At 52.6% G+C, this 23058-nt stretch overlaps 3 protein-coding genes across 3 annotated transcripts in view; 1 reads left to right on the top strand and 2 right to left on the bottom strand.

The window, feature by feature from the left end:
• UBXN11 (UBX domain protein 11) overlaps positions 1-13210 on the top strand; it is a 30467-nt gene extending 17257 nt beyond the window's left edge. The window contains exons 8-15 of the mRNA XM_023519104.1: positions 2364-2490; positions 9644-9858; positions 10105-10182; positions 11133-11253; positions 11371-11474; positions 12638-12711; positions 12786-12926; positions 13013-13210. Coding sequence (XP_023374872.1) covers positions 2364-2490; positions 9644-9858; positions 10105-10182; positions 11133-11253; positions 11371-11474; positions 12638-12711; positions 12786-12926; positions 13013-13193 — 1041 coding nt within the window. The 3' untranslated portion in view covers positions 13194-13210. The remainder of the gene's footprint in view (positions 1-2363; positions 2491-9643; positions 9859-10104; positions 10183-11132; positions 11254-11370; positions 11475-12637; positions 12712-12785; positions 12927-13012) is intronic.
• A 724-nt stretch (positions 13211-13934) lies between these two features.
• On the bottom strand, positions 13935-15550 carry SH3BGRL3 (SH3 domain binding glutamate rich protein like 3). The gene is made up of 3 exons (XM_003799793.3): positions 15299-15550; positions 14536-14703; positions 13935-14401 (listed from the first exon to the last, which is right to left on the bottom strand). The coding sequence occupies exons 1-3, from the start codon at positions 15344-15346 to the stop codon at positions 14336-14338; spliced, it is 282 nt and encodes a 93-aa protein (XP_003799841.1). The 5' UTR covers positions 15347-15550; the 3' UTR covers positions 13935-14335.
• A 1971-nt stretch (positions 15551-17521) lies between these two features.
• The window catches only part of CEP85 (centrosomal protein 85), a 46851-nt gene continuing 41314 nt past the window's right edge, over positions 17522-23058 (bottom strand). Inside the window, exons 13-15 of the mRNA XM_023519110.1 lie at positions 21009-21116; positions 19641-19866; positions 17522-19271 (exon numbers count right to left, since the gene is read on the bottom strand). Coding sequence (XP_023374878.1) covers positions 19111-19271; positions 19641-19866; positions 21009-21116 — 495 coding nt within the window. The 3' untranslated portion in view covers positions 17522-19110. The remainder of the gene's footprint in view (positions 19272-19640; positions 19867-21008; positions 21117-23058) is intronic.

Below are 23058 nucleotides of genomic sequence, written 5' to 3'. Positions count from 1 at the left end.
GCACTCTACCCAGGGGGACAGCTTGAGGCTCTGTCTCAAAAAAAAAAAAAGATGTGGTCTTGCTCTTGCTCAGGCTGTTCTCAAATTCCTGGCCTCAATCAGTCCTCCCACTTTGTCCTCCCAGAGTGTTAGGATTACAGGTGTGAGCCACTGCACCCAGCCAATTTTTTTTTTTTTTTTTTGAGATGAGGGTCTCTTTGTTGCCCAGGCTGGAGTGCGATGATTATAGCTCATTGCAACCTTGAACTCCTAGTATCAAGTAACCCCCCCTCCTTTTTTTTTTGAGACAGAATCTCACTCAGTCACCCTGGGATTGAACACCATAGCATCATAGCTCACAGCAACCTCAAGGTCTTGGGCTTAAGCAATCCTCTTGTCTCAGCCTCCCGAGGAGCTAGAACTACAGGCACTAGCCACAATGCCCGGCTAGTTCTTCTACTGTTAGTAGAGACAGGGTCTCACTTTAGCTCATGTTGGTCAAGTGACTCTCTTGCATCAGCTCCCAAAGTATCTGAGACTACAGGCACACCACCACACCCAGCTAATTTTTTCTTTTGTTTTTTGGAAACAGAGTCTCACCCTTTTGCCCAGGCAACAGTGCCATGGTGGCTGGGGGAAGTGGCTCATGCCTGTAATCCTAGCAGTCTGGGAGGTCGAGGTGGGTAGATTGCTTGAGCTCAGAAATTCAAGATCAGCTTGAGCATGGGTGAAATCCTGTCTCTACCAAAAATGGAAAAAATTAGCCAAGTGTTTTCTTTTCTTCTTCTTTTTTTAAATTGAAACAGAGTTTCACTTTGTTACTCTTGGTAGAGTGCAGTGGCATCATAGCTCACAGCAACCTCAAACTCTTGGGCTCAAGCAATCCTCTTGCCTCAGCCTCCCTAGTAGCTGGGACTATAGGCGCCCGCCACAATGCCTGGCTATTTTTTTTGTTTTAGCAGCCCCAAGGCCAGGTTCGAACCCACCAGCCCCCGTGCATGTGGCTGGCGCCCTAACCACTGAGCTACAGGTGCCCAGTCTAGCCAGGTGTTTATGTGGGTGCCTGTAGTCCTAGCTACTCTAGAGGCTGAGGCAAGTGGATTGCTTGAGTCCAAGAATTTGAGATTGCTATGAGCTATGACACCATAATACTCTACTCAGGGACACTGAGTGAGACTGTCTCAAAAAAAAAAAAAAATGCCCTGGCATCAGCCTAGCTCACAGTAACCTTAGTCTCCTGGGGTTCAGTGATCCTCCTACCTCAGCCTCCTGAGTAGCTGGGACTATAGGTACCCACTACAATGCCTAGTTTTTCTGTTTTTAGTAGAGATGGGGCTGGCTCTTGTTAGGCTTGTCTTAGACTTGTAACTCAAGTAATTGTCCTACTTCAGCTTCCCAGAATGCTGAGGTCACAGATGTGAGCCACCATGCCAGGCCCTGGCTAACTTTTAAAATTTATTTATTTAGCCTGGGCACAGGGGCTCACACCTGTAATCTTAGCACTCTGGGATGCTGAGGCAGGAGGATCCCTTGAGCTCAGGAGTTCTAGACCAGCCTGAGTAAGAGTTGAGACCCTGTCTCTACTAAAAATAGAAAAATTCCAGCCTTAGCAAGAGTAAGACCCTGTCTCTAAAAAATAGCCAGGGTTTGTGGTGGGTGTCTATAGTCCCAGCTACTTTTGAGGCTAAGGCAAGAGGATTGCTTGAGCCTACGAGTTTGAGCTATGATGCCACAGCAGTTTACGCAGGGTGACAGAGTGAGACTCTGTCTAAATTAAAATAAAATAAATAGATAAATAAATAAAACAGAAAAATTATCTGGGCATCATGGCAGGTGCCTGTTGTTCTAGCTACTTGGGCAGCTGAGGCAGGTGGGTCACTTAAACCCAGAAATTTGAGGTTGCTGTGAGCTAGGTTGATGCCATGACTCTTTATCCTGGGCAACAGACTGAGATTCTGTCTCAAAAAGAAAAAAAAAATTATTTATTTGGAGATAAGAGGTTGCTATGTTGCCCAGGCTGGTCTCAAACCTTCTTCCTTGGCCTCCTGAGCTGTTGCACCTGACTCCCAGAGTGTCTAACTTTATTGAGTTCTTATTTGTGTCAGGCACTGTGCTAAGTACTTGACAGAGATCATTTTACTGAGTCCTCACAAGATTAAGTGGTCAGGTGCTGCCATTTCCTTTTTACAGAGGAGCCTGAGGCTCTAGGAGTTGAAGTGGCTTTCAAGGCCACACCCAGGAAGTGGGCAGGATGCTCTATCTCCTTTGTCCAGTTGGCTCTGGGGCTCTAGGTGCCTGAGGGCTGAGGATTGGGCTGCAACGGCCTAACCTTGGGAAGGGGATAAGCTGGCATTGCCCCTGGATCTCCCTCTTCTTCCCTACAGCGGTTCCTCAGTGACTACGGCCTGCAGTGGGTGGGCGAGCCCATGGACCAGGAGGACTCAGAGGGCAAGGCAGTCCCTGAAGATGGTGAAAGGGACTGGATGACTGCCAAGAAGTTCTGGAAGCCAGGTAGAATAGAGAGTCCACCCCAGACCCCTTGGCAGGGGGAATTCTCCAGAAGCTTCCTGTTAGCCAGTAGCCTTCCAGAGGCCCATTATCATTCATGCCCCAGCCTCCCAGTGTGAAAGGTGCCTGAGACCACACATGCCTTGCCTCTGACCCAGTGGAGGAGGTGCCTCAGCCTTTATCACTGACCCCCTTCACCTGCTGGCAAGTTCCTTCCCTGGTCTCCCCTGGGACTCTCTTGCTCTATCTTGCTCATCTGTGAAAGGCTCCAAAAGGCCCAGAGATATAAAATGCAGCAAGACCTCATTTGCCTCAGACTCCATAGTCTACAAAATGTCACCCATCTAGAAGCTGTTGCCTTGAAGAAGCATTCTGTTCTAGAAGCCACTCCTTAATTCCCAAGGCTTGGTCCCCTTCTTGGACTCCCTTTCCAGATTCATTTATGACCACTGAAAGCCACCACTTCTTTTCTTTTGTTTGTTTAACAGGCCCAGGCCAGGTTTGAACCCACCACCTCTGGTGCACAGGGCTGGCGCTCAACCATTCAGCTACAGAAGCCCCCCCACATCTTTATTTTTATTTTTTTTTTGAGATAGAGTCTCACTATGTCACGTCCCGTAGAGTGCTATGGCCTCACAGCTCACAGCAACCTTAGACTCCTGGGCTTCAGCGATTCTCCTGCCTCAGCCTCCCAAGTAGCTGGGACTACAGGCGCCTGCCACAACGCCTGGCTATTTTTTGGTTGCAGTTGTCATTGTTGTTTTAGCAAGCCCAGGCTGGGTTTGAACACGCCAGCCTTGGTGTATGTGGCCAGTGCCCTCCCATTGAGCTATGGGCGCTGCCAGCCCCCATTTCTTATTTTTAATTCAATAGCTAATATCTAGAGGGATGCCCCCAAACCCCTTTCTTTCTTGGATTTGAGTCCATAAAACTGGCCGTTTCTGAGATCTGGATCCATTCTCTTCAAAGAATGGAGGTTGTTAACTAGAAGATAATGTTCCAGGCTCTGGAATCAGCTAAACCTGAGTTCTTTTTTTTTGAGACAGAGTTGCAAACTGTCTCCCTTTGGGTACAGTGCCAACCTCAAACTCTTGGGCTCAAGCAATGCTCTTGCCACAGTTTTTTTTATTTTTAGTAGAGATGGAGTCTCACTATTGCTCAGGCTGGTCTCGAACTCGTGAGTTCAAGCAATCCACTTGCCTTGGCCTCCCAGAGGGCTAGGATTATACGCATGAGCCACTGTGCTGGCCCTGAGTTCTCATCTTGACTCTACTACCTATTCTAGGTGTGACTTAGGCAAGCAACTAACATTCTCTGAGCCTCAAGTTTTTCTATAGAATGGGGGTTATACTCTTCCCCTCACAATCATTACTAAATGTGCCAAATGAGTTCAACACAGAGTAGCATTGGCCTTGCGTGCCATTGGTTCAACAAGCAGGAGCTCATATTGTTTCCAGAGTCTGAAGGCTCTCAAGGGGACCATTTGGAAGACAATAAGCCTCTGCTGATTTCACATTTCCTGCTAGGTAAAGTCGGGACGTGAGAGTCCTACCTCCCATTTAGGCCTGGGCTTGGTCTCTGAATCTCAGAGTACACCCCACTCACTGCTTATTTGAAAAACATCACTTCCCATTTTTGTAACATTTGCAGCTTTCAAGGCATTTGTATAAATAGCTCTGACCCGGGCCAGGGGTTATTCCTTACAGATGGGCAAACTGAAGCCCTTACAGAGTCTGGAGACTCTGTTGGGTGGAGAAGGTAAGACTTAAGGCTGAGAGCCCATCTGTGAGGGGTTGCAGTCATCCAGGCCAAAGAAGAGATGATGCTCAGCATGCCAGTGACGCTGGTGAGAGTGGCAGGAAGGGACAAGGCAGAGAGATTGAGAAGGTGCAATCCATGGCCTTGGTTGTACGTGAGGGAGAGGATGGGAGGAGTCAGGGCTGGCCTAGGGAGCAGGGCTGTGGAAGGACGCTAATGTTTGTTTGGGCAGGGGAACACAGCAGAGCTGGGGAGCTGTGTGGCTGCCAGTGATGACGGTAGGGTGTGGCCCTGCTGCTCAGAATACTACAGGCCAACCAAGTGTGGTCTGACTAAACCAGCGCAGGGTATTGTGGAAGAGTTCACCAGAAATCCCTTTGGCCAGGCTGAGAGGTGGGGCCCTGTCAGGTGGCTATAGACACTGTAAGAATGTCTGTTGTGGGTGTAGGTCAGAGGGTTGCCAGTGCCACACCCTGGGCCCCTGCTGTGGCAGGCTAGGCTCAAGCTTCACATGGGCCTGCTGTCTTACTGCAGGGCAGCTTCCTCCTGGCCAGTGAGGACCTTCCTGCTCCTCTGGGGAGGAGTTCTGATCAGATGGCTGGTTTCTGGCCCTGGCCCTGTGGATTCCTACTCTTCCCACCCCTCAAAAAGTCAGCAGCCTTCACCCTGCCCTGTTTTCTTGCTTGTGCTCTAAGTAAGCTGGCTCTGAGGCTGTACGCTTCACAGCTAAAGCAACCTGGGAAAACCATTCCAGAGGGGCCTTGATTTGGCTGTTCCTGTCAGATGAACTGACATGTTTTTCAATGCTAGCAGCTGTTCCTCCTGAGTCTTCCTCCTCCCCAGGTACCAGCCTGCTCCTGCCCTGGGGGCCCTGAGGGTCACAGCCTGGCCCCTTGCTGTCCAGATGCTCCAGCTAATTTCTCTGGCTCTCCTTTTGTTGGATACCACTCCCCATGGACTTGGGCAGAGACTGTCAGATGAGTGAGCCAGAGCATCTGTACTGAGCCAAATGGGAGATGACTCAAATGTTCTAGAGCCTGAGACTCTTCCTTAGGGAGGACTCATGAAGGGGGCCCAGCAGAGGGAACGACTTGCAAGGGCTTATTCTCAGGCTGGATCAGTTTTCCTGCCTACCCTCTCTGCCAGTATCTGGAGCATCACACAGGGTACTGCTTCAGGGTATGCGGAGACTTGAAAAGGACAGTCTTGCTCTGCTGGCACCACCACCAGCTAGGTGTTGAGCCTCAGGGCTCAGAGGTCCCATGAGCTCATCACTCCCCACTTCCCTGCCCTCCCTCCATGCTTCCCTGCCACCCCTGCCTCCACCCCTCCATTCTTCCTCCTAGGTTCCAGCTCCAGCACCCGGTTGGAGTTCCTGCCCACTCCCACTTCCACCTCAAACCTTTGCCAGTGCTCTGTGCCTTGCCCCCTTCTCACCCCTCTTTCCGAAGTGCTGTGCAAATCCAACCTCCGCCCTGAGTGCCCCCTCGGAGCAGGGCCTTGTGGGAAGGGGCTCTGCTTTAGAGTTAATGGCTAAAGGCTCAGGCTGAGGACAGGGCAGAGGCAGGTGGATCCTGTGTAGGTAAATTGCTGAATTTCTCTGAGCCTGGTTCCTCCTCTACAAAATAAGGGGAATAGTACTGACTCTCTCCAGGCTGCTGAATAGCTGGAATGGGACAGAGCAAGTGGCTGACATATGCCAATGAACAGTGACTGTTAACCATTGTCACTTAGCGGTTTTCACACCCTGGAGTGCCCAGCACAGTGCTTGGCACATAGGCCTGGTATGTGCCTACATGAGACTGGCTGTGTTTCCCACGTGTATGTGCCAGGCCTGGATGATCAGGGCACATCAGAACAATCGTATGCCTAGGACAAGGTGGGGCCTAGAGTCCAATGCTTGATGGCAGGGTCCAGCAAGAGCTGCAGGTAGAACCTAGTGCTCCTGAGTTCAGTTCTGCCAGGCCACAGATTGGTGGAGTATTCTGGCAGCAGTCAGAGCCTCAGAGCTTCTCTGCATTGGCTCAGAGAAGCAGAGTGAATGTACGTAAAGTCCCCGGAGCAGGGCTTGGCTGGTAGGTGTGTGGTAATGGCAATACCATTTCCTGTTGCAATAGTCTCTGCACAGGGGAGGGGCAGAGCATGGTGGCCCTCTGACAGCGAGAAGCGAGAAGCTGGGCCTGCAGGCACTTCAGCAGCAGGTGGTCATCCTCTGGCTCTCCTCTGGGCTCCACAGCCCCCATAGTGGCACTTACCACATGCCATTGTCACCATGTGCTGCCCTGTCTCCCTCCTCAAAGCTGAGCTTGAAGAGGGCAGGACTCTTGGTGCTCAGACATTGCTGGATGGAAAGATTCAGCCAGGCTTCTAGCATACCCACTCTGGGCCAGGCCCAGGGCTCAACGCCCCAGCCCTGAGTCCCAGGGGTGCCCCGTGTGGATGAAGGCAAATAAGCACGTAGAAATAGCACCTAGGGCTCCAGGGCACCTAGGGCTCCAGGGACCCCACCTCCAGGAGAGGGCTCCTGGCAAGACTTCTCAGAGGAGGTGGGAGTGAGGAGAGCAGCCTGAGCCCAGTAATGAGTAAGAGGTGTCAGTGACAGCCACCATCTGCCAGGCACTTCCTCTGAGCCTCACAGCAGCCCTGTGAAGTAGGGAGCCATTTTCCTTTCCTTACAGAAGAGGAAGCTGAAGCCCAGAGAGGCCTCCTCCCCCAGGGTTGCAGGCTCAGACATGCCTTCAACGTGACACTGGAGAGCATTAGGGCAGGGGCGTGTGGAGGGTCTTGGGAGTCAGGTGAAGGAACTTGGAAATGACCTCAACCTCATGCCTCCCTGCTTCTCTTTTTAATACACTTATGGGCTTGAAAACTGGATGAGGCCTCCGAGATGATGTCCCAGCACTGTCTGCTCTCTGGAAAGGGAGCCCAGGGAGCAGTTGCCCCAGAATCTGCACTGAGGGGCAATGTGGTGGTCACTGTGGCCTGAGGCTGAGTCCCCAGGTCCCTCATGTGGTATGACATGTTACAAGGCCCAAATGGGAATGGTCATACCCACCTGTGCCTGAACCCCTGGTCTTACCTCCACCCCATGGTATCCAGGGCCTGTCCAGCTCACCCTGCTTTGTTTCAAGTCCAGTCCAGCTGGCCGAGAGCTGCCAGGTGGGCCTTCTTGGCAAGCTTCTCTCTTCATTGCTTCTCAGCTTTTGCCTGGCCCCATCCCTTGTAGACCATCCTATGTCCCTCATCCTAAAAAGCCTTGGCTCCAAGAGGGAGCTTGGAGCAGGGCAGGAGCACTGAGTTCGGAATTGACACATCTGAGGGCTTCTGGCTGCGCTCTGCTGGGTCTGATTGGGCCACTTACCTGACCCGAGGAGGAGCTAGGATTTGATCTTTCTAGAAAGGTCTAGACCTTACTTTCCCATCTGCAAGAAGAGGGTGGGCAGGCGCTGCATGAGATTGTTTCTGCTATTAGTTTTAGGTTTACCAATTTATTTTTATAGGAGTAGTTAAAGGAAAATAATGTCTTGATATAGTTCTGTGAGCTTTTCCTGGGGGATCTCGGGAACTCTGGGGGACTTTAGGAAGAAATAGGGTGGTCCCTTTAACAATAGGCGATGTAGGAGAGAGGGGAAGGCCAGCTGGGGCCTACCGTTTCAACAGCTGCAAAGGCAGTTGGAAACGGCCACCCACATCTGTACCTTTCTGGTACAGCCACTATACCACTGTGGGGAAAGGAATTGGGTCCCCGGAGCTCCAACCCACATCCTGCGACAGCCTGGCTGTCCTGGTGAAAAACTGTCTTCGGGAGACCTCAAAAGTTACTGGTGTGTGGTTGACTCACTTGGGGGCCAGGTCCCCAGCCAGTATCCCACTGCTCTGCACCCTTTCCACTCTGGTATCTGTCATGGCTGTCCCCACTGCCCCATCGGCACACCTCAGAACTTATGCACAGCTGTATGTGCAACACATTTTTCAGAAGAGGAGGCCAAAGCTTTGTCAGCTTCTCAAAGGGGTCTGTGACCCAGAAATAGTCACACAACCTAAAGTCTGTCCCATATCTGTTCTGTCCAGCAGCTGTCCCTACATCCTTCCTAATAGCCATCTGTCCCCATCCCTGACCCCCCACTCTCTGGGAAAAACAGGCTCAAGCGTCAGCCCCCGTTCCAATCCCAGGCTCTCTAACTTGCCAAGTGCCTTGGGGCGAGTCATTTTTCATCTCTGTGGGCCTGTTTCCTCATGTGTAAAATGGAGATAAATAACCCCTGCCTCATAGCCTCAGGGTTGGCCTAAGGACCATATGTGCAAGGCAGAGTTGTAACAATAGCTAAATGGACAGAGTGCTTGTTCCCAATGGCCCTCCTGTGAACGGTCCAATGGTCACCTTCTTAGAGCCTTCCAGCCATCCTGGGAGCCAGATACTATGCTCATCCCATTCTAGAAGAGAGTGCTGCAGCAGAGCATTAAATGACTCGTCAAAGTCATACAGATAGGAGGAGGAGCTAGGATTTGAACCCAGACAGCCTTTTTATTTTTTCGAGACACAGTCTCCCTCTCCTAGGCTGGAGTGCAATGGCACAATCATGGCTGACTATACCCTCAAGCTCGTGGCCTCAAGTGTTCTTCCTGCCTCAGCCTCTGGAGTAGCTGGGACTATAGGCATGTACTATCGTGCCTAGGTAGTTGTTTTTCTCTCTTTTTTTGAAACATGGTCTCACTGTGTTGGCCAGGCTGACCAACAGCTGAGGTCAAGCTCCTGATGTGGGATCAAATCCTGCTTCTGCTATTTACTGTTATGCCTCCCTAGACAAGCCATTTAACCTTCTCTAACCCTCAGTTTCCTCATCTGGAAAGTAAAGATGATGGTAGCCTCTACAGTATCGGGTTGGTGAGAGAAGGGAATGTGATATTGACTATTAAACCCCTAGCACTATGTACAAAGTCAGCACTCAAAGATAGCTATTGTGGCTCGGCGCCTATAGCTCAACCGGCTAAGGCGCCAGCCACATACACCTAAGGTGGCAGGTTGGAATCCCCAGCCCGGACCGCCAACCAACAATGACGGCTGCAACCAAGAAATAGCCGGGCGTTGTGGCGGGCGCCTGTGGTCCCAGCTACTTGGGAGGCGGAGGCAGGAGACTCGCTTGAGCCCAGGAGTTGGAGGTTGCTGTGAGCTGTAATGCCATGGCACTACCCAGGGGGACAGCTTGAGGCTCTGTCTCAAAAAACAAACAAACAAACAAACAAACAAAGATAGCTATTGTTATTATTTAGTGTCGAGGTGGTCACCTGAGGAGGCACTAAGGCCACTGCCTAGCTTGGGAGGCAGCCATAGGAGCCAGGACTGCTAGGGAACCCTGCAGCCATGGAGAGGCTCATGGATGTCTGTCCTCTTTGCCAGGGGAATCATTGGCACCTCCTGAGGTGGATTTTGACAAGCTACTGGCCAGCCTAAAGGACCTCAGTGAACTGGTGGCAGAGGGTGACACCGAGGTGATGCCAGTGCCTGGTGGGGCACGGCTCCATATCCTTGAGCCCATTCCTCTGAAGCTCTACCGGAATGGCATCATGATGTTTGACGGGCCCTTCCGGCCCTTCCATGATCCCTCCACTCAGGTAGGAGCAGTGGTGGAGGTGCTCTTATGCCCCTGTCTGCCCGCCAGCTCGCCCCAGGCCCAGCCTGCCCTCCACAGGGCACTCAGGACTTGCAGAGCACCCTCCTCCCACCCAGTCCTGGACTTGTGTATGTTTCCAGTGTGTGAGGCACTGGGTGGGCCCAGGGCATCTGCCATCCAGACAGGCAGCAGTGGGGAGCACACCCCGGGTCCCAGCTGGGCTTCACCCTTCCTCTCCTCTCCACAGCGCTGCCTCCGAGACATATTGGATGGCTTCTTTCCCTCAGAGCTCCAGCGGCTATACCCCGACGGGGTCCCCTTTAAGGTGAAGAGCTGCTTCTCAAACCACCCCTTCCCTGTGTGAGGATTTTGGGAGAATGTGGGGATAAGCAATCTCCTCAGGCATTGCCAATCCTGAGGGCCCGAGGGGAGAGCCACTGCTCCACCTCAGGGGATTCGAGTCTGATGCCCTCTAGGAGGGTAAGCCTGAAGCCAGTGTGGGAGGGGGAGCTGCCATGGTCACAGCTGTCTTGGTGCTGTGGCAAGGGGCTGAGGCTGAGCAATAGGCAGTGCCCTCTGCTGGCGCCCTGAAGGCATAGCGTCAGCCCCTGCTCTTCCTTTGCCCACATTCAAGACCCCTTGACAGCATGGAGTCCCCCAGGGGCTCCTGAAGCTATCTGGTTGGGGTAGAAGGCAGCACTGTGGGCCACAAATGTAGAACAGAGGAGACAAATGTTGGGAATCAGGGACCCAGTCTGTAAGTACTGCCATAGGAGCACATGAGGCAGCATGTACCAGAAGGTGGGCAAGGCTGGGTCAAGGAGGGAGTCTGTGCCACCAGGGCTTAGGAAATAGCATGGGTCATGAGGGGCTGTTTGAGGCCAAGATGGGGGCCTCAGAGCTGTGCCTAGAGGGAGCAAGTGAGGGGACTTGCAGTGATGGGGTCTGAGCCGCAGACTAGACAGCAGCTTTGCCTTTTCCCGACACCTTCATGTTCCCCCTTCATGGTTGGCTCCTGAGATAGGGACTCTGAGCAGGGTGTCAGTAGGAGGGTTCAGCTGAAATGGATCAAGAGTGTTTACAGAAGGAGTAAGGCTCAGAGAGGAGATAGCAACATGAACTGTGGCTCTCCTGAGGCCTCAGTTCCCTCATTTGTAAATGGAGATCATATCAGACCACCACTTGGGCCTGTTCTTGGGTCCTCTAGGCAAGCAGGGGTGGGGGTGTAGCAAATGGCTGAAGAGTTGGGCCCGCCACTCTCTCCCTTCTTGGCAGGTGAGTGACCTGCGTAATCAGGTTTACCTGGAGGATGGGCTGGACCCATTCCCAGGCGAAGGCCGTGTGGTAGGCCAGCAAAGGATGCACAAGTCCTTGGACAGCGTGGTGGAGCACCCAGGTGAGCTTGGCTCAAGGCCGAGGCTGGTGGCAGGGGTGCTATGCAGAACAGACACAAGGTGGCCTCCACTACCATTCAGTCTTTCCCAGGCCAAGATTCCCAATGCTCTTCCTGTAGGTTCCAAGCTGACCATCGAGAAATTTCTGAACAGTCTTCCCAAGTGTGTGATCAGGCAAGGTGAGGTGATTGACATCCGGGGCCCCATCCGGGACACCTTGCAGGTAAGGCCAGCCCTAGCCTAACTCTACTAGCCTTCTCGACGGTACTTTACCACCAATCCTGGCCCAGGTTGTCAGAGTAGCCTCTTGTCTAGAGCCTCAGCCTTGGGGCCTCTGATGAGGGCTCGGATGGAGAGAGGAGTCCCTCAGAGTTGTTCCACTGTCTCTGGAAACTGAGGAGTTGGTGAGGGCTCTGGGCTGGGCCCCAGAGAGTAGCTGAGTTGGCTATAAGAAGTGTAAAGTCAGAGTCCAGGTCACCCCCTCAGGTCCAGGCCAGAATCTTTGTTCAGTCCCAGGTGCCCCTTTCTACTTATCCTGCTGGCCCTCACGACTCATCATCTCTCCTTATTCCCCATTCTGCCCTCCACCTATGCCTCTGCCTGTGAAAGGTACCAAACCTTTATTTCTTAGACCTCCTCTGATTCCCTCACCCCACATTGCTAAGTCCTATCTGTTCTGTCCACCCTCAGAACTTCTCCCCTTCCCATGGCCCACCCCTCTAGCCTAGGCTCCAGAGTATCTTTTTCCAGAGATGCTTCCCAGTTCCACTCATGCCCCTGCCAGTCATCCTCCCCAGTTGCCTCCCCCATTGAAATCCCCCAGCAGTTCTTTGGGATAAAGCCAAGTTCCTCATCCTGGCACTCAAGGCCTGGCCTATATTGCAGGGTTGCTCCTTAACCTTTTCTTTCTTTCAGTCCAGCCCAATCCCCAGCTTCAGCCATATATTTGCTGGCAGTTTCCTCTAGGAAGCTTCTCCTGACCCCAGGATTTGTCTATGCTCTCTGGAACATCCCTGCACCCATTCCAAGGTCCCTTCCTGTTCATCCTTCAGTCACAGCTCCATTGCCATTTTCCTAGAGAAGCCTTAACTGACCCTAGGCTAAGCCTTAACAGACCCTAGTCACAGTCTGTGTGTGTGTGTGGTTCCATCTCCCCCATTAGACTGAGAGGAAGGAGGCAGCTTGGGGAGAATGCTGCAGCTACCTCCCCCAGACTCCTTCCCCTTCCATTACCTCTTTTTGGGCCTCAGTTTACACAGAAACCCTCCCTATACACTTGCCTCATTGGTCTCATTTACCCCTGGTCAAGTATGAGCCCCTTCTAAGGGTTGTGGGGGATGATCAGGCAGGGTCCAGGGTCCTGTCCATTCTATTGATGCCTTCCAGAACTGCTGCCCATTGCCTGTCCCAGTCCAGGAGATCGTGGTGGAGACACCTACCCTGGTGGCTGAGCGGGAGAGGTGAGGGCAGGGCAGAGAGGTGAGGGCCTGGGGGGTTGGGCCACGGGAGCACTGATGGCCTCTGGGCTGTGCAGGAGCCAGGATTCGCCTGATACACCAGCGCCCCCACTCTCCATGCTGCGCATCAAGTCTGAGAACGGGGAGCAGGCCTTTCTCCTGATGATGCGGCCTGAGGACACCATCGGGGATGTGCGTGCCCTGCTAGCACAGGCCAGGTGGGTGCAGGGTGGGGCAGGCCAAGGGCTGCAGTGGGGTGCTCTGGTCCCACAGCTGGGCCTGATCTGCTCTGCCTGGTTCCTAGGGCCATGGATGCCACCGCCTTTGAGATCTTCAGCACATTCCCACCGAGGGTCTACCGTGATGACAGGCTCACGTTGCAAGCTGCAGGCCTTGTGCCCAATGCGGCACTGCTCCTGCGGGCGTTCCCAGCCTCACAGTCTGACCCCAGCTTTGGTCCTGGTTCCGGCTCCAGCTCGGAATAAAGAGCCCACCCCCTGTGCTCTGGTGGAAGGCTCTCTTGGTGGGGCCTTCTCTCTGGGCGCTGGAGGGCCGGAGGAAGGACCAGCTGGGCCAGGGAGGGGGCGGTGCCAACCCGCCCCTCAGTAACTTGAGCCCCAGCTGGCGGGCCTGGCCTCAGGTTCTTTGTCCTCTAGGTTCCTCTTTCTTCCAAGAAGGGCTAAGAGGATCCTGCTATGGGGGATAGGAATCCAGTGGCGGGAAAGAGCGGGCTACAGCAAAGCCTTACTGTGCAAACATGGAGCCAGCAGATACCTGTGCATAGTTATGCACAGACCCACAGCTCATGGGGACACCATTGCTGTGCAGAAAGCCATTGCCACAGATAACATCCATGCCCCCAAATTGGCAGGACTGCATCTGTGCACCCAGTTGTTCCCAGGACATATCCACACTGAGCCAATATGCTCCAACACAGGTAGGCAGGCACAAGGATGGCCACACTCACACAAATGTGCAGTACATACCAAGGTACAAGAGTGACAGGGACACCGTCACACGCATGTGAACTGCAGGCTAGCCCACTCAGGCTGTCTCCAGAAACCACTGGTCCACACAGGGATGTGTGTGCCAGACATATCCAAATGTGCAGTAACACACAGAGGTGACTCCCATGAGGATAGCTCAGCACAGCCTAAGCACAATCACAACTAGCAACTACCAGAGCAGGGACCCAGGAAGCCCAGGCCACAACCAGACAGACACAGTGCCAGTGGAATGGGCATTTAATTGTCTCTAGGGTGCTCCTGTTGGGGGGGTGTTGCGGGGCCTTTGGCAGAGCTCTGGCTAATGGAACCAACAGTGGTGCCCATCAGCTAGTGCCAGGCAGGGTAGCAGTCCCAAAGCCTGGCTGGGAACAGCCAGCATTTGGGGCTGCTATTTAAGACAATTTCTGAGACTACGTGGGTAAGGAATGTTGCCTTTGAATGGAGAAGAGGGGGCTACAGTTAGAGAGTGGAGAAGGGGCCTGGGTTGCAAGGGAGGGACTGAGGTCAGAAGGTTAGGAATGGCAGGGAGTTGGTCACTAGGTCATTCATGGCCAAGTGAAGGCCGTGGGGAGAACATGGTGACATGGGAGTCCAGTGGGGAATCTGCAGGCTGGCCTGATTCAGGCCAGCTTCAGGAACTCCTGCAGCGTGTTTTGTTCCACAGCCTCCACGAAGAGCTCATAGTCCTGTGGGAGGGGAAGGAAGGGGCAGTCAGCCACCTGACTGCAGGTGCAGGTGGCCCAAGTGCTTTGTCACAGGTCTGACCCTGGCTGGAGTCCTCCTACAACACTCTACCCACCCCCAGTCCCCCAGCTCATACCCCACAGTACTGGTCCCCATTGACAATCTGGGGCGGGGTGGCCTTAGGGTTGCCTGCCAAGGCTCGCATCTCTTCCCGCAGGGCGTTGTCCTGGGAGATGTCCACTAGTTGGTATTGAATGCGCTTCCCATCCAGGATGCGGGTCACCTCGCTCTGCTGGGACTTGATCTGGGGGCAGAGGGTGGGCCAGGGTTAGTGGATGGGTTGCAGGATTTATGGGGGAACCCTGGGCAATGTGAAAGAGGCTGTGACCAGCAACTTTTTGTTCCCCTCCCCTCCTCTCCCACATACACTCTAGAAGAGGGTTCTGGCCACTAGAAGGTGGGAAAGTGAGTCAGGCTTGAGGTAGTGCAGGATGAAGAGAGGGACCATCAGCCTTCAGAACGAAGGGAAGTGGAATAAAACTCAGCGAGGACAAGGAAGGACAGGCCTGAGTGGGGGCTGGTAAGCGCCCCCCACCCCCAGATCCACGAGGGAGAAACGAAACAGCAGGATGAGGTCATAGTCAGGGTCAGCCTGGTAGTGGGGTGCAGAGAATGGGTGCCCGATGGATGGGGGATGGGCGCAGGCAGTTCAAGCTGCGGCTGCTGAGGACCCAGGACGCCCAATGAAGACGCTGGGGATGTGGCCGCCGAGCCCCGAGTGGAGAGGCCGAACCCAGCACTTCACGGCCCCCCGCCCCGCCCCTGTCCTGGGGGCGGGTCCCGAGCTCCGGAACACAGCCCTGTGCTCTCCCCCAGCGCCAGCCTGGGCGCGCACTTACTTCACGGGAGCCGGTGACCGACGTGCTGTAGACGCGCAGGCCGCTCATGCTGCGGGCAGACGGACGTGAGGAGGGGAAGTGGGAGCGGTAGCTGCAGTGCCGGGAGACGACGACGCCGCCGCCGCGCTCGGGAGCGGTTTCCTTCCTGCTCCGCCCGCGAGTCACAGCAGTCGGGACCAATGGGCGGTACGGACAGGCAGGGCGGGGCCTGCGCGACACCGCCCCTCACGCCAGTGGCCCCCTCCCTTCCTCTTCTGTGGCCAGGCAGGCAGAGGACCCGTCCCACGCAGAACCGCCCTTTCTGCAGCTGCACAGTCCCCCCTTCAGCCCTTCTTGTCTAGGGCTCATAACGTGATGGCTGGGGAGGGACTAACCGGCAAGAAAGGTCGGGCGGGAGGGGCGAGGGTCTGGCAAAGACCTCCTACCCAGCCTCACCCAGGTTTGGTGCATCCAGCTCCCCACCCTTAGTCTCCCGGAAGGAGGTGCCATAAAAACTCGGGGTTTTGGAAGGCTTGGGCTGTTTTCAAACTCAAAGGTGTCAAAGTAGGAAACCTTGCTCCCAGGGAGACCCCTACACACACACACAACAGACACACCATTGATCCTGGTGAATGGGAAGCATACCAAAGCAGAAGCAGCCCATGCTTAGGGATTTTCCCTAAAGTTCCTCTCCACTCAGGCAGGTTTAGATAAGGAAGAGTGATGGCAGGAGTCAGAGGCCACACCCTCAAGGAGCCAGATGGAGACCAAAGTGAGAGGCTGATAGCTCTGAAAAACTTGGAGAGGTTGGTGTCAGGACTGAGAGCCTGGGTTTACGCTGGCCCTTGTTAAAGACCCACTACTGTTTTGGGAGTAACCCCAGCTCAACCCCAATTTGATGCTGCAAATGGCATTTCAAAAGTGCCACTAGTGGCTCGGCACCTATAGCTCAACCGGCTAAGGCGCCAGCCACGTACACCTAAGGTGGCGGGTTCGAATCCCCAGCCCGGACCCGCCAAACAACAATGACGGCTGCAACCAAAAAATAGCCGGGCGTTGTGGCGGGCGCCTGTGGTCCCAGCTACTTGGGAGGCGGAGGCAGGAGACTCGCTTGAGCCCAGGAGTTGGAGGTTGCTGTGAGCTGTAATGCCACGGCACTTTACCCAGGGGGACAGCTTGAGGCTCTGTCTCAAAAAGGAAAAAAAAAAAAAAGTGCCACTAGTTGCCAGCAAGAATTCAGGGCTTCAGAGGGTGCAGATGCTGGCAACTTTGAAGACAGCTATCTGTCTGGTGTTAGATACAATGCTTCTCAAAAGTCCCCTCAGGGCCAGGCCAGTGACTCCAACCAGTAATCCCAGCACTTAAGGGGAGAGATCCCTTGAGACCAGCCTAGGCAACAAAGTGAGACCTTTCTACAAAAATTAAAAAAAAAAAAAAAAAGCCAGGTGTGGTGGTATGTTCCTATAGCCCCAGCTACTTGGGAGGCTGACAGGGGCAAGACCCCTTAAACCCAGGAATTCGAGGTTACAATGAACTATGATTGGGCTCCAGCCAGGGTAACAGAGGGGATTATAGCTCAAAAAAAAAAAAAAAAAAAAGTCCCCTGGGTGGCACCTGTGGTTCAGTGAGTAGGGCGCCGGCCCCATATACCGAGGGTGGTGGGTTGGAACCTGGCCCCAGCTTCAGCCAAACTCCAACAACAAAATAGCCGCTGGGTGTTGTGGCAGGCGCCTGTGGTCCCAGGTACTCGGGAGACTGAGGCAAGAGAATTGCTTAAGCCCAATAGCTGGAGGTTGTTGTGAGCTGTGACGCCACAGCACTCTACCCAGGGGGACAGCTTGAGGCTCTGTCTCAAAAAAAAAAAAAAAGAAGTCCCCCCAGGTCTAGGGCTCAGATAGGTAAATGGCCCAGAAGGAGACCACTTGCTGTCTGAGTTGCAAACAGCAACCCAGAAGCAGCTGACTTCCTGAGGGGATTGCTGAAACTCCAGTGACAAATTTGCTCTATGACTCAGGGCAGCTTTGCCCAACAGAAAGTGGTGTGGGAGGAGATCTTACTTGCACTTACGTAGAACAGAGGAACAGAAATGGTAGAGATACCGACATGAGGTTGGATCAACCAAAGGTCCCTCCTTGCTGATGCCAGAGGATCTTGCTAAATACTCAGCTTTGGGCTCCAATAAGCCGAAGTGAGGAATGAGGAAGGGTGGTGGTGGTGATGGAAGGCCATGGAAAACTAAGGCGTTTAAGATATTTTATTTTATAATGAAAATAGTCAATACAAACAAGTTGACATAACAAAGATTCATAAAAATAACTGCTTACAAACATTATGAGAAAAAATACCCGTGAGCATGGTGGCTGGGCTCCCAACACAGGGGTGGGGAACAGCCAGGCGGCTCTGCTTTTAGGAGGCAGAAGCCCAGAGGCTGAGGACATGGCCGGGTGGGGCAGCTCTGAATGGAAGGGATAAGTCACTCCATAAATAAAACACTAACTTGTAAAAACACTTAAGAAGAAGGAGCCTCATTCAGGCCCAAGCATGAGGTCCAGGATGCTGCCAACAGCCCAAAGCTCAGCAAGAATCTTGTAGTGGCTGACTCTGGGCTCCTGAACTGCTGAGTGCCCTCCCATATACATGGCCCCTGCTTGGCCTGGCTCCAGATCTAGAGGAGGCTTCAGGCTGGCCCAACAACCAGATACAAACAATTGTGAGATGCTTCCAAAACCAGGAGGCAAGAAAAATCAGAAAGCAGAAGGTGCAAAGGCTCTGGAGAAATAAACAAATAAAAAACAAACCCAGAGAACACTGAAAGCTGTACACCTTAAACCTGACTTGGATTGGGTACACTGAACTTTCAAGGAGGCCAGAGCTGGAAAGGGAAAGGACACTCCCCTCTCCCACTGCCCCAGCATAAGAGGCACAAATCAGAGGACCAGGCATAGGCTCTAGCCCTGGGTATGGGAGTAAGCAGCTTTACAGCTAGATACCCTGTGGCCTTCTGGGGTAAAATTCTGCACAAGCCCAGAAATACAGAGAGTAGTTTGCATTCAAAGACCAAGAAGGGGGCTACCTGGAAGGTCTGAGAACAATGAAGAATAAGGCTGTGCTAACCATATGACCATGGCCCTCCCTATGGCAGCTGAACAGTGGGGTCTCCTACAAATGGAACAGCAGAGTAAGGAGCCCTGGCTGTAAACCTAGACCCCCAATCTAGTGGGTATGTTGCTAATGAGCAGATTATCCTGAAGCTTCTGGAAAAACAAGATCCCTGAGGAAGAAGCAGTGGGACCAGGCTGACAAAACCCAGAAAGCCAGCTCAGTTCCCAAGAAGGCTTGTACAAGGGACCTGAGAATTCTCCAATGGCTATTGTCACTGCTACTTGGCTTTTCCAGGCCCCTCTAATGAGCTCTCTAATCAGCAGGACCAAGGAATGGAGTGGGAATGAACATAGATCCATCTGAGAAGATGGAACAGAAAGCTGAGCAGCCTATTTGTCTCTGATGTCAGCCTAGGGCTGGGAACCATTTGTGAGGACTTATCAGTTGTACCTGTAAAAGTTAATTAGTAACTCACCCTCAAGAGTGAATTAAGATAACAGGATAAACATAATCCAACAAGGCAAAGCCAGTGTTGTGTAGGGCAGGCATAGTTCCCTAATCAGCCCCCGGACCCCAGATGCAGGCTCTTCCCTCCCCTCCAACTCCTCTCTTGGGAATAGCAGCAAACAGGAGATAAGAGATTGTCAGGGCAGAAACCTATTGGACTAGGCTCTCAGCAACCCAGATTCTCCATGGGGGAATACAGCCTGGGGTCTCACCCCCAGCATTCCTCACTGTGTGACACAGTTTTCTCCCATATCCTGGGCGTATCTGTCTGACATGGTGGTCCTTAAGTCCTCAATGTCACGACGCAGCTGTTGAACCTCTTCTAGTTTCCTCTTGATCACATCTGGCTTCTGTAAATCTAACTGAGTCCCAGGATGCTGTGTTGCTGAGGAGAAGAGCATTTAAAGAAAATGTCAGTCAGCTGGGAAATACTTTGATGCAGACAGGCAGTACCCAAAAGTTCATGGTCTTTGGACAAGGTACTTTACAAAAAGCAGCTGGGGATAGTGGGCTTTAATTGCTACTGAAGGCCTACATTTAGTTTGTCCTCTATGAAGGTACCCCATAAAGATGTCTGTTTCCATAACAGGCTTACTGAACACCTACTTTGCAAAACACAAAACTTCCAGAGGACAGTGACCAGGCCTATATAACCAGTCCATGCTACAGTAAGAATGGGAAAGTTGAATGGGGGTGAGAAGAAAGCAAAGGCTTGCTCCTCCTTCCTGGGTCCCATTCTGGCCTGAGGACTCACAGTGAATGCCCAGTAGCAGGGAGAGATTGGGGTCATGGCCCTGAGCTCTCTGGGTCACAATGCTGCAAACAGCCTGTAGATCTTGAAGGCAACTCGCTAATTCTTGATGCAGCTCAAATGCCAACTGGGCCATGTCTGGTGAAGATGGAGACCCTGGTTGGGTCTGGCGTAAGTGTTCCTGGAGCATCAAATTCTTCTCAAGCAGGTCCTGGTTTTGTACTGAAAGCTGAGCAGGTAAGATGGGCAAGTATGTTAACTCAGGCCCAGGGAGAGGAATAGTATTGAGTGTGTGTGGTATGGATATATGTGTGTGGAGGAGAGGGGATGAGTCACAGGTGGTTTCCCTCTTCCCACTCAATCCCTGCCAATAAGCTTAGTGCTCTCCCTACCACCAGTTATCAGGCCTGGTTCCTCTTGAGGGTTGGCTGGGCCCACAGGGTCCCAGTATTGGAGAGAAAGCCACTCCCCAGCAGGTTCTGAGTCATCAGCCTCTAGGTTTCTGTTTAGGAACCAGAGAAGAGGTTCCCTCTCCTAGGAACTCTATCTGAAGCCAGTCCCTCAGCCAACTCTGTTAGCCAGGCTATCAGAGAAGACTTAACGTGAACTGTGAAATCTGAGGAGACACTGGTTTCAATCTCTCCCTGCCACCCTGACAAAAGTGGCCACCAGCCAGCCTGATCACAGTGCATCAGAGGAATAAAGGGGGCAAGAAATACAATGTGACAGCTAGTGGCCACTGGCTGTGGGGCTGAAAAAGCTGGGTACCTGAAAGATCTAGTGCAGGAGTGTCCTGCATTTTCAAACCACCTCAGTAGAGTCAGGCTTCGTTACAAAGACCAGCTATTCATGTGTGTCTGGATCTTTTTCCCTCTCTCACCCTGATAGCTTAGTTCACTCTTCTTCCTCCTCTACTTTTATTAAAGAACTCTGAATAGAGTTCCTCCTTCAGTCCCAGCCCTCCACCCACACTGGGCCATGTGACTATCCTAGCTCTAGGAGACTCCTTTCCAGGCACTTGGCCAGTGAACTTGGTTGCCCCCTGCTGATAGCTCTGTTTACTGCATGAGAACCATCAAACCTCAGTCTCCCTAAACCCTCCCTCCCCAACCCCTCAAACCTGTGGCTGCAGGCAGACAGACTAAAGGAAAGAGAATGATTTTCTACATCCAAGAAACAATACTGGTTAATTTGGACCCTCTAAGACAGGCTTGGGGTCTTTAATATAACACACATTCCCATTCTTCAGTCTGAACAACTCAGGAGGGACCTCTCAATACTGGGGCTCTTATGGGGTTAGGGATGGAGAAGGCATACAAAGAAACCAAGTTCCTAGAGGCAGTATCGAGAGGCCTCGCTGAGGCTGCTCACCTCCTTCACGGCTGTGCGTAGTTGCTGGAGGGCTGCATCCCTCCGCTGGGCCTCCTCTCTTAGGGCCTGGCTTGTTCCTTCTTCTTGAGCCACTTCTTGCTCTAGGTTCTGAATCCCACAGTAAGGCATTGAGGGAGAACACACCAGGGGTAACAAGTATGGCTGAGACCATATCATGCTGGTCTCACAGTGAATTCACTATGAACTACATAGAGTCTCACCCTACCCACATATTGCTGCTAAAAGATTATTTTAGAATAGCCCTGATCTGTAACTTCCCACTTAAATACTCCTATAGCCCCTGACCAAGTACAAAAAGAGGCCAGCTTCTCAGCAGAGCCTTCTAGGCCACTTTGGCTCCTACCTACTTTTCTAGCTGTATCTCTTCCAGTACAGCTGTAGCCCAGTATCCACTGCAGCCATGCTGAATGGCCTTCATCTCCAAAGGCTCCAGCTTCAATGCCTTTGCTTGCTCCTCTTCTCTTTCTCTCTTTTTTTTAGAGACAGAGTCTCACTTTGTCACCCTTGGTAGAGTGCCGTGATGTCACAGCTCACAGCAACCTCCAGCTTAGGCCTAGGCGATTCTCTTGCCTCAGCCTCCCGAGTAGCTGGAACTACAGGTGCCCACCACAACGCCTGGCTATTTTTTGTTGCAGTTTGGCCGGGGCCGGGTTTGAACCCGCTACCCTTGGTATATGGGGCCAGCACCCTAGTCACTGAGCCACAGGTGCCACCCTCCTCTTCTCTTTTGTTTAAACTGTTCTCCGGGCTCGGCGCCTATAGCTCAACCGGCTAGGGCGCCAGCCACGTACACCTAAGGTGGCGGGTTCGAATCCCCAGCCCGGACCCGCCAAACAACAATGATGGCTGCAACCAAAAAATGGCCGGGCGTTGTGGCGGGCGCCTGTGGTCCCAGCTGCTTGGGAGGCGGAGGCAGGAGACTCGCTTGAGCCCAGGAGTTGGAGGTTGCTGTGAGCTGTAATGCCACGGCACTCTACCCAGGGGGACAGCTTGAGGCTCTGTCTCAAAAAAAAAAAAAAAAAAAAAACTGTTCTCCGGCTGTGTCAGTCACTCCAGGAAATCCCTAAGACCCATGTAAGCCTTCTTCAATCTGTGTATCAGATCCAATTCATCCTAATCTTACCCCGCTACTCAAATCTCCCTTTATAGCTCATGAAGACATCTCCATAATATTCTAGCTGACTGTGTCAATATTCCTCTGTCCACTAAAATGTAACTTTCTTGGGGGCAGGCAGTGCCATTTAGATGAGTTCAATGACCATTAACTATGACAGACACTGAGGACACTGAATAGAACACCAAACAGTCCCTGTCTTCGAGGAGTTAACGCTCAAGTGCCCTTGACAACACTGTGTGTTAACTGCTTTTGACAGATGTGGAAAGGGGCAGGGTACCTAATCTGGAGTGAGTCACGTGTATTGGGGGGGGGTGTGTGGTGGGGGGGATGGTCAAGATCAGCTGGAGGGAAGTATTTATGTTTTTTAGCTTCTGTTTCTCTCATTCTATTCATTACTATCTTCTCCCAATATGGAAATTGACTTGAAGACCTAAGTCTAAAAACATTTTTTTGAATTTTCCCATTTTGTATTAATAAAAAATGTGTAACTTCTAAGAATACCTCACAATCATGGTATATGTGGCTGGTGTCATAGCCACTTGATCATGAAATACCCAAAGTGGGGTGGTGCCTATGGCTCAGTGGGTAGGGCACCAGCCCCATATACCGAGGGTTGTGGGTTCAAACCCAGCCCCAGCCAAACTGCAACAACAAAAAAAATAGCTGGGCATTGTGGCAGGCGCCTGTAGCCCAGCTACTCAGGAGGCTGAGGCAAGAGAATCACCTAGGCCCAAGAGCTGGAGGTTGCTGTGAGCTGTGATGACACAGAACTCTACCGAGGGCGACGAAGTGAGACTCTTGAAAACAACAAAAAAGGCTTGGCGCCTGTGGCTCAAGTGGCTAAGGCGCCAGCCACATACACCTGAGCTGGCGGGTTCGAATCCAGCCCGGGTAGCCAAACAACAATGATGG

This window comes from Otolemur garnettii, unplaced genomic scaffold, assembly GCF_000181295.1.
Source record: "Otolemur garnettii isolate 467f Iridium unplaced genomic scaffold, OtoGar3 scaffold00156, whole genome shotgun sequence".
Taxonomy (NCBI): domain Eukaryota; kingdom Metazoa; phylum Chordata; class Mammalia; order Primates; family Galagidae; genus Otolemur; species Otolemur garnettii.
Note: the sequence above shows the minus strand (reverse complement) of the source record. Positions and strands in the feature narration are given on the sequence as shown.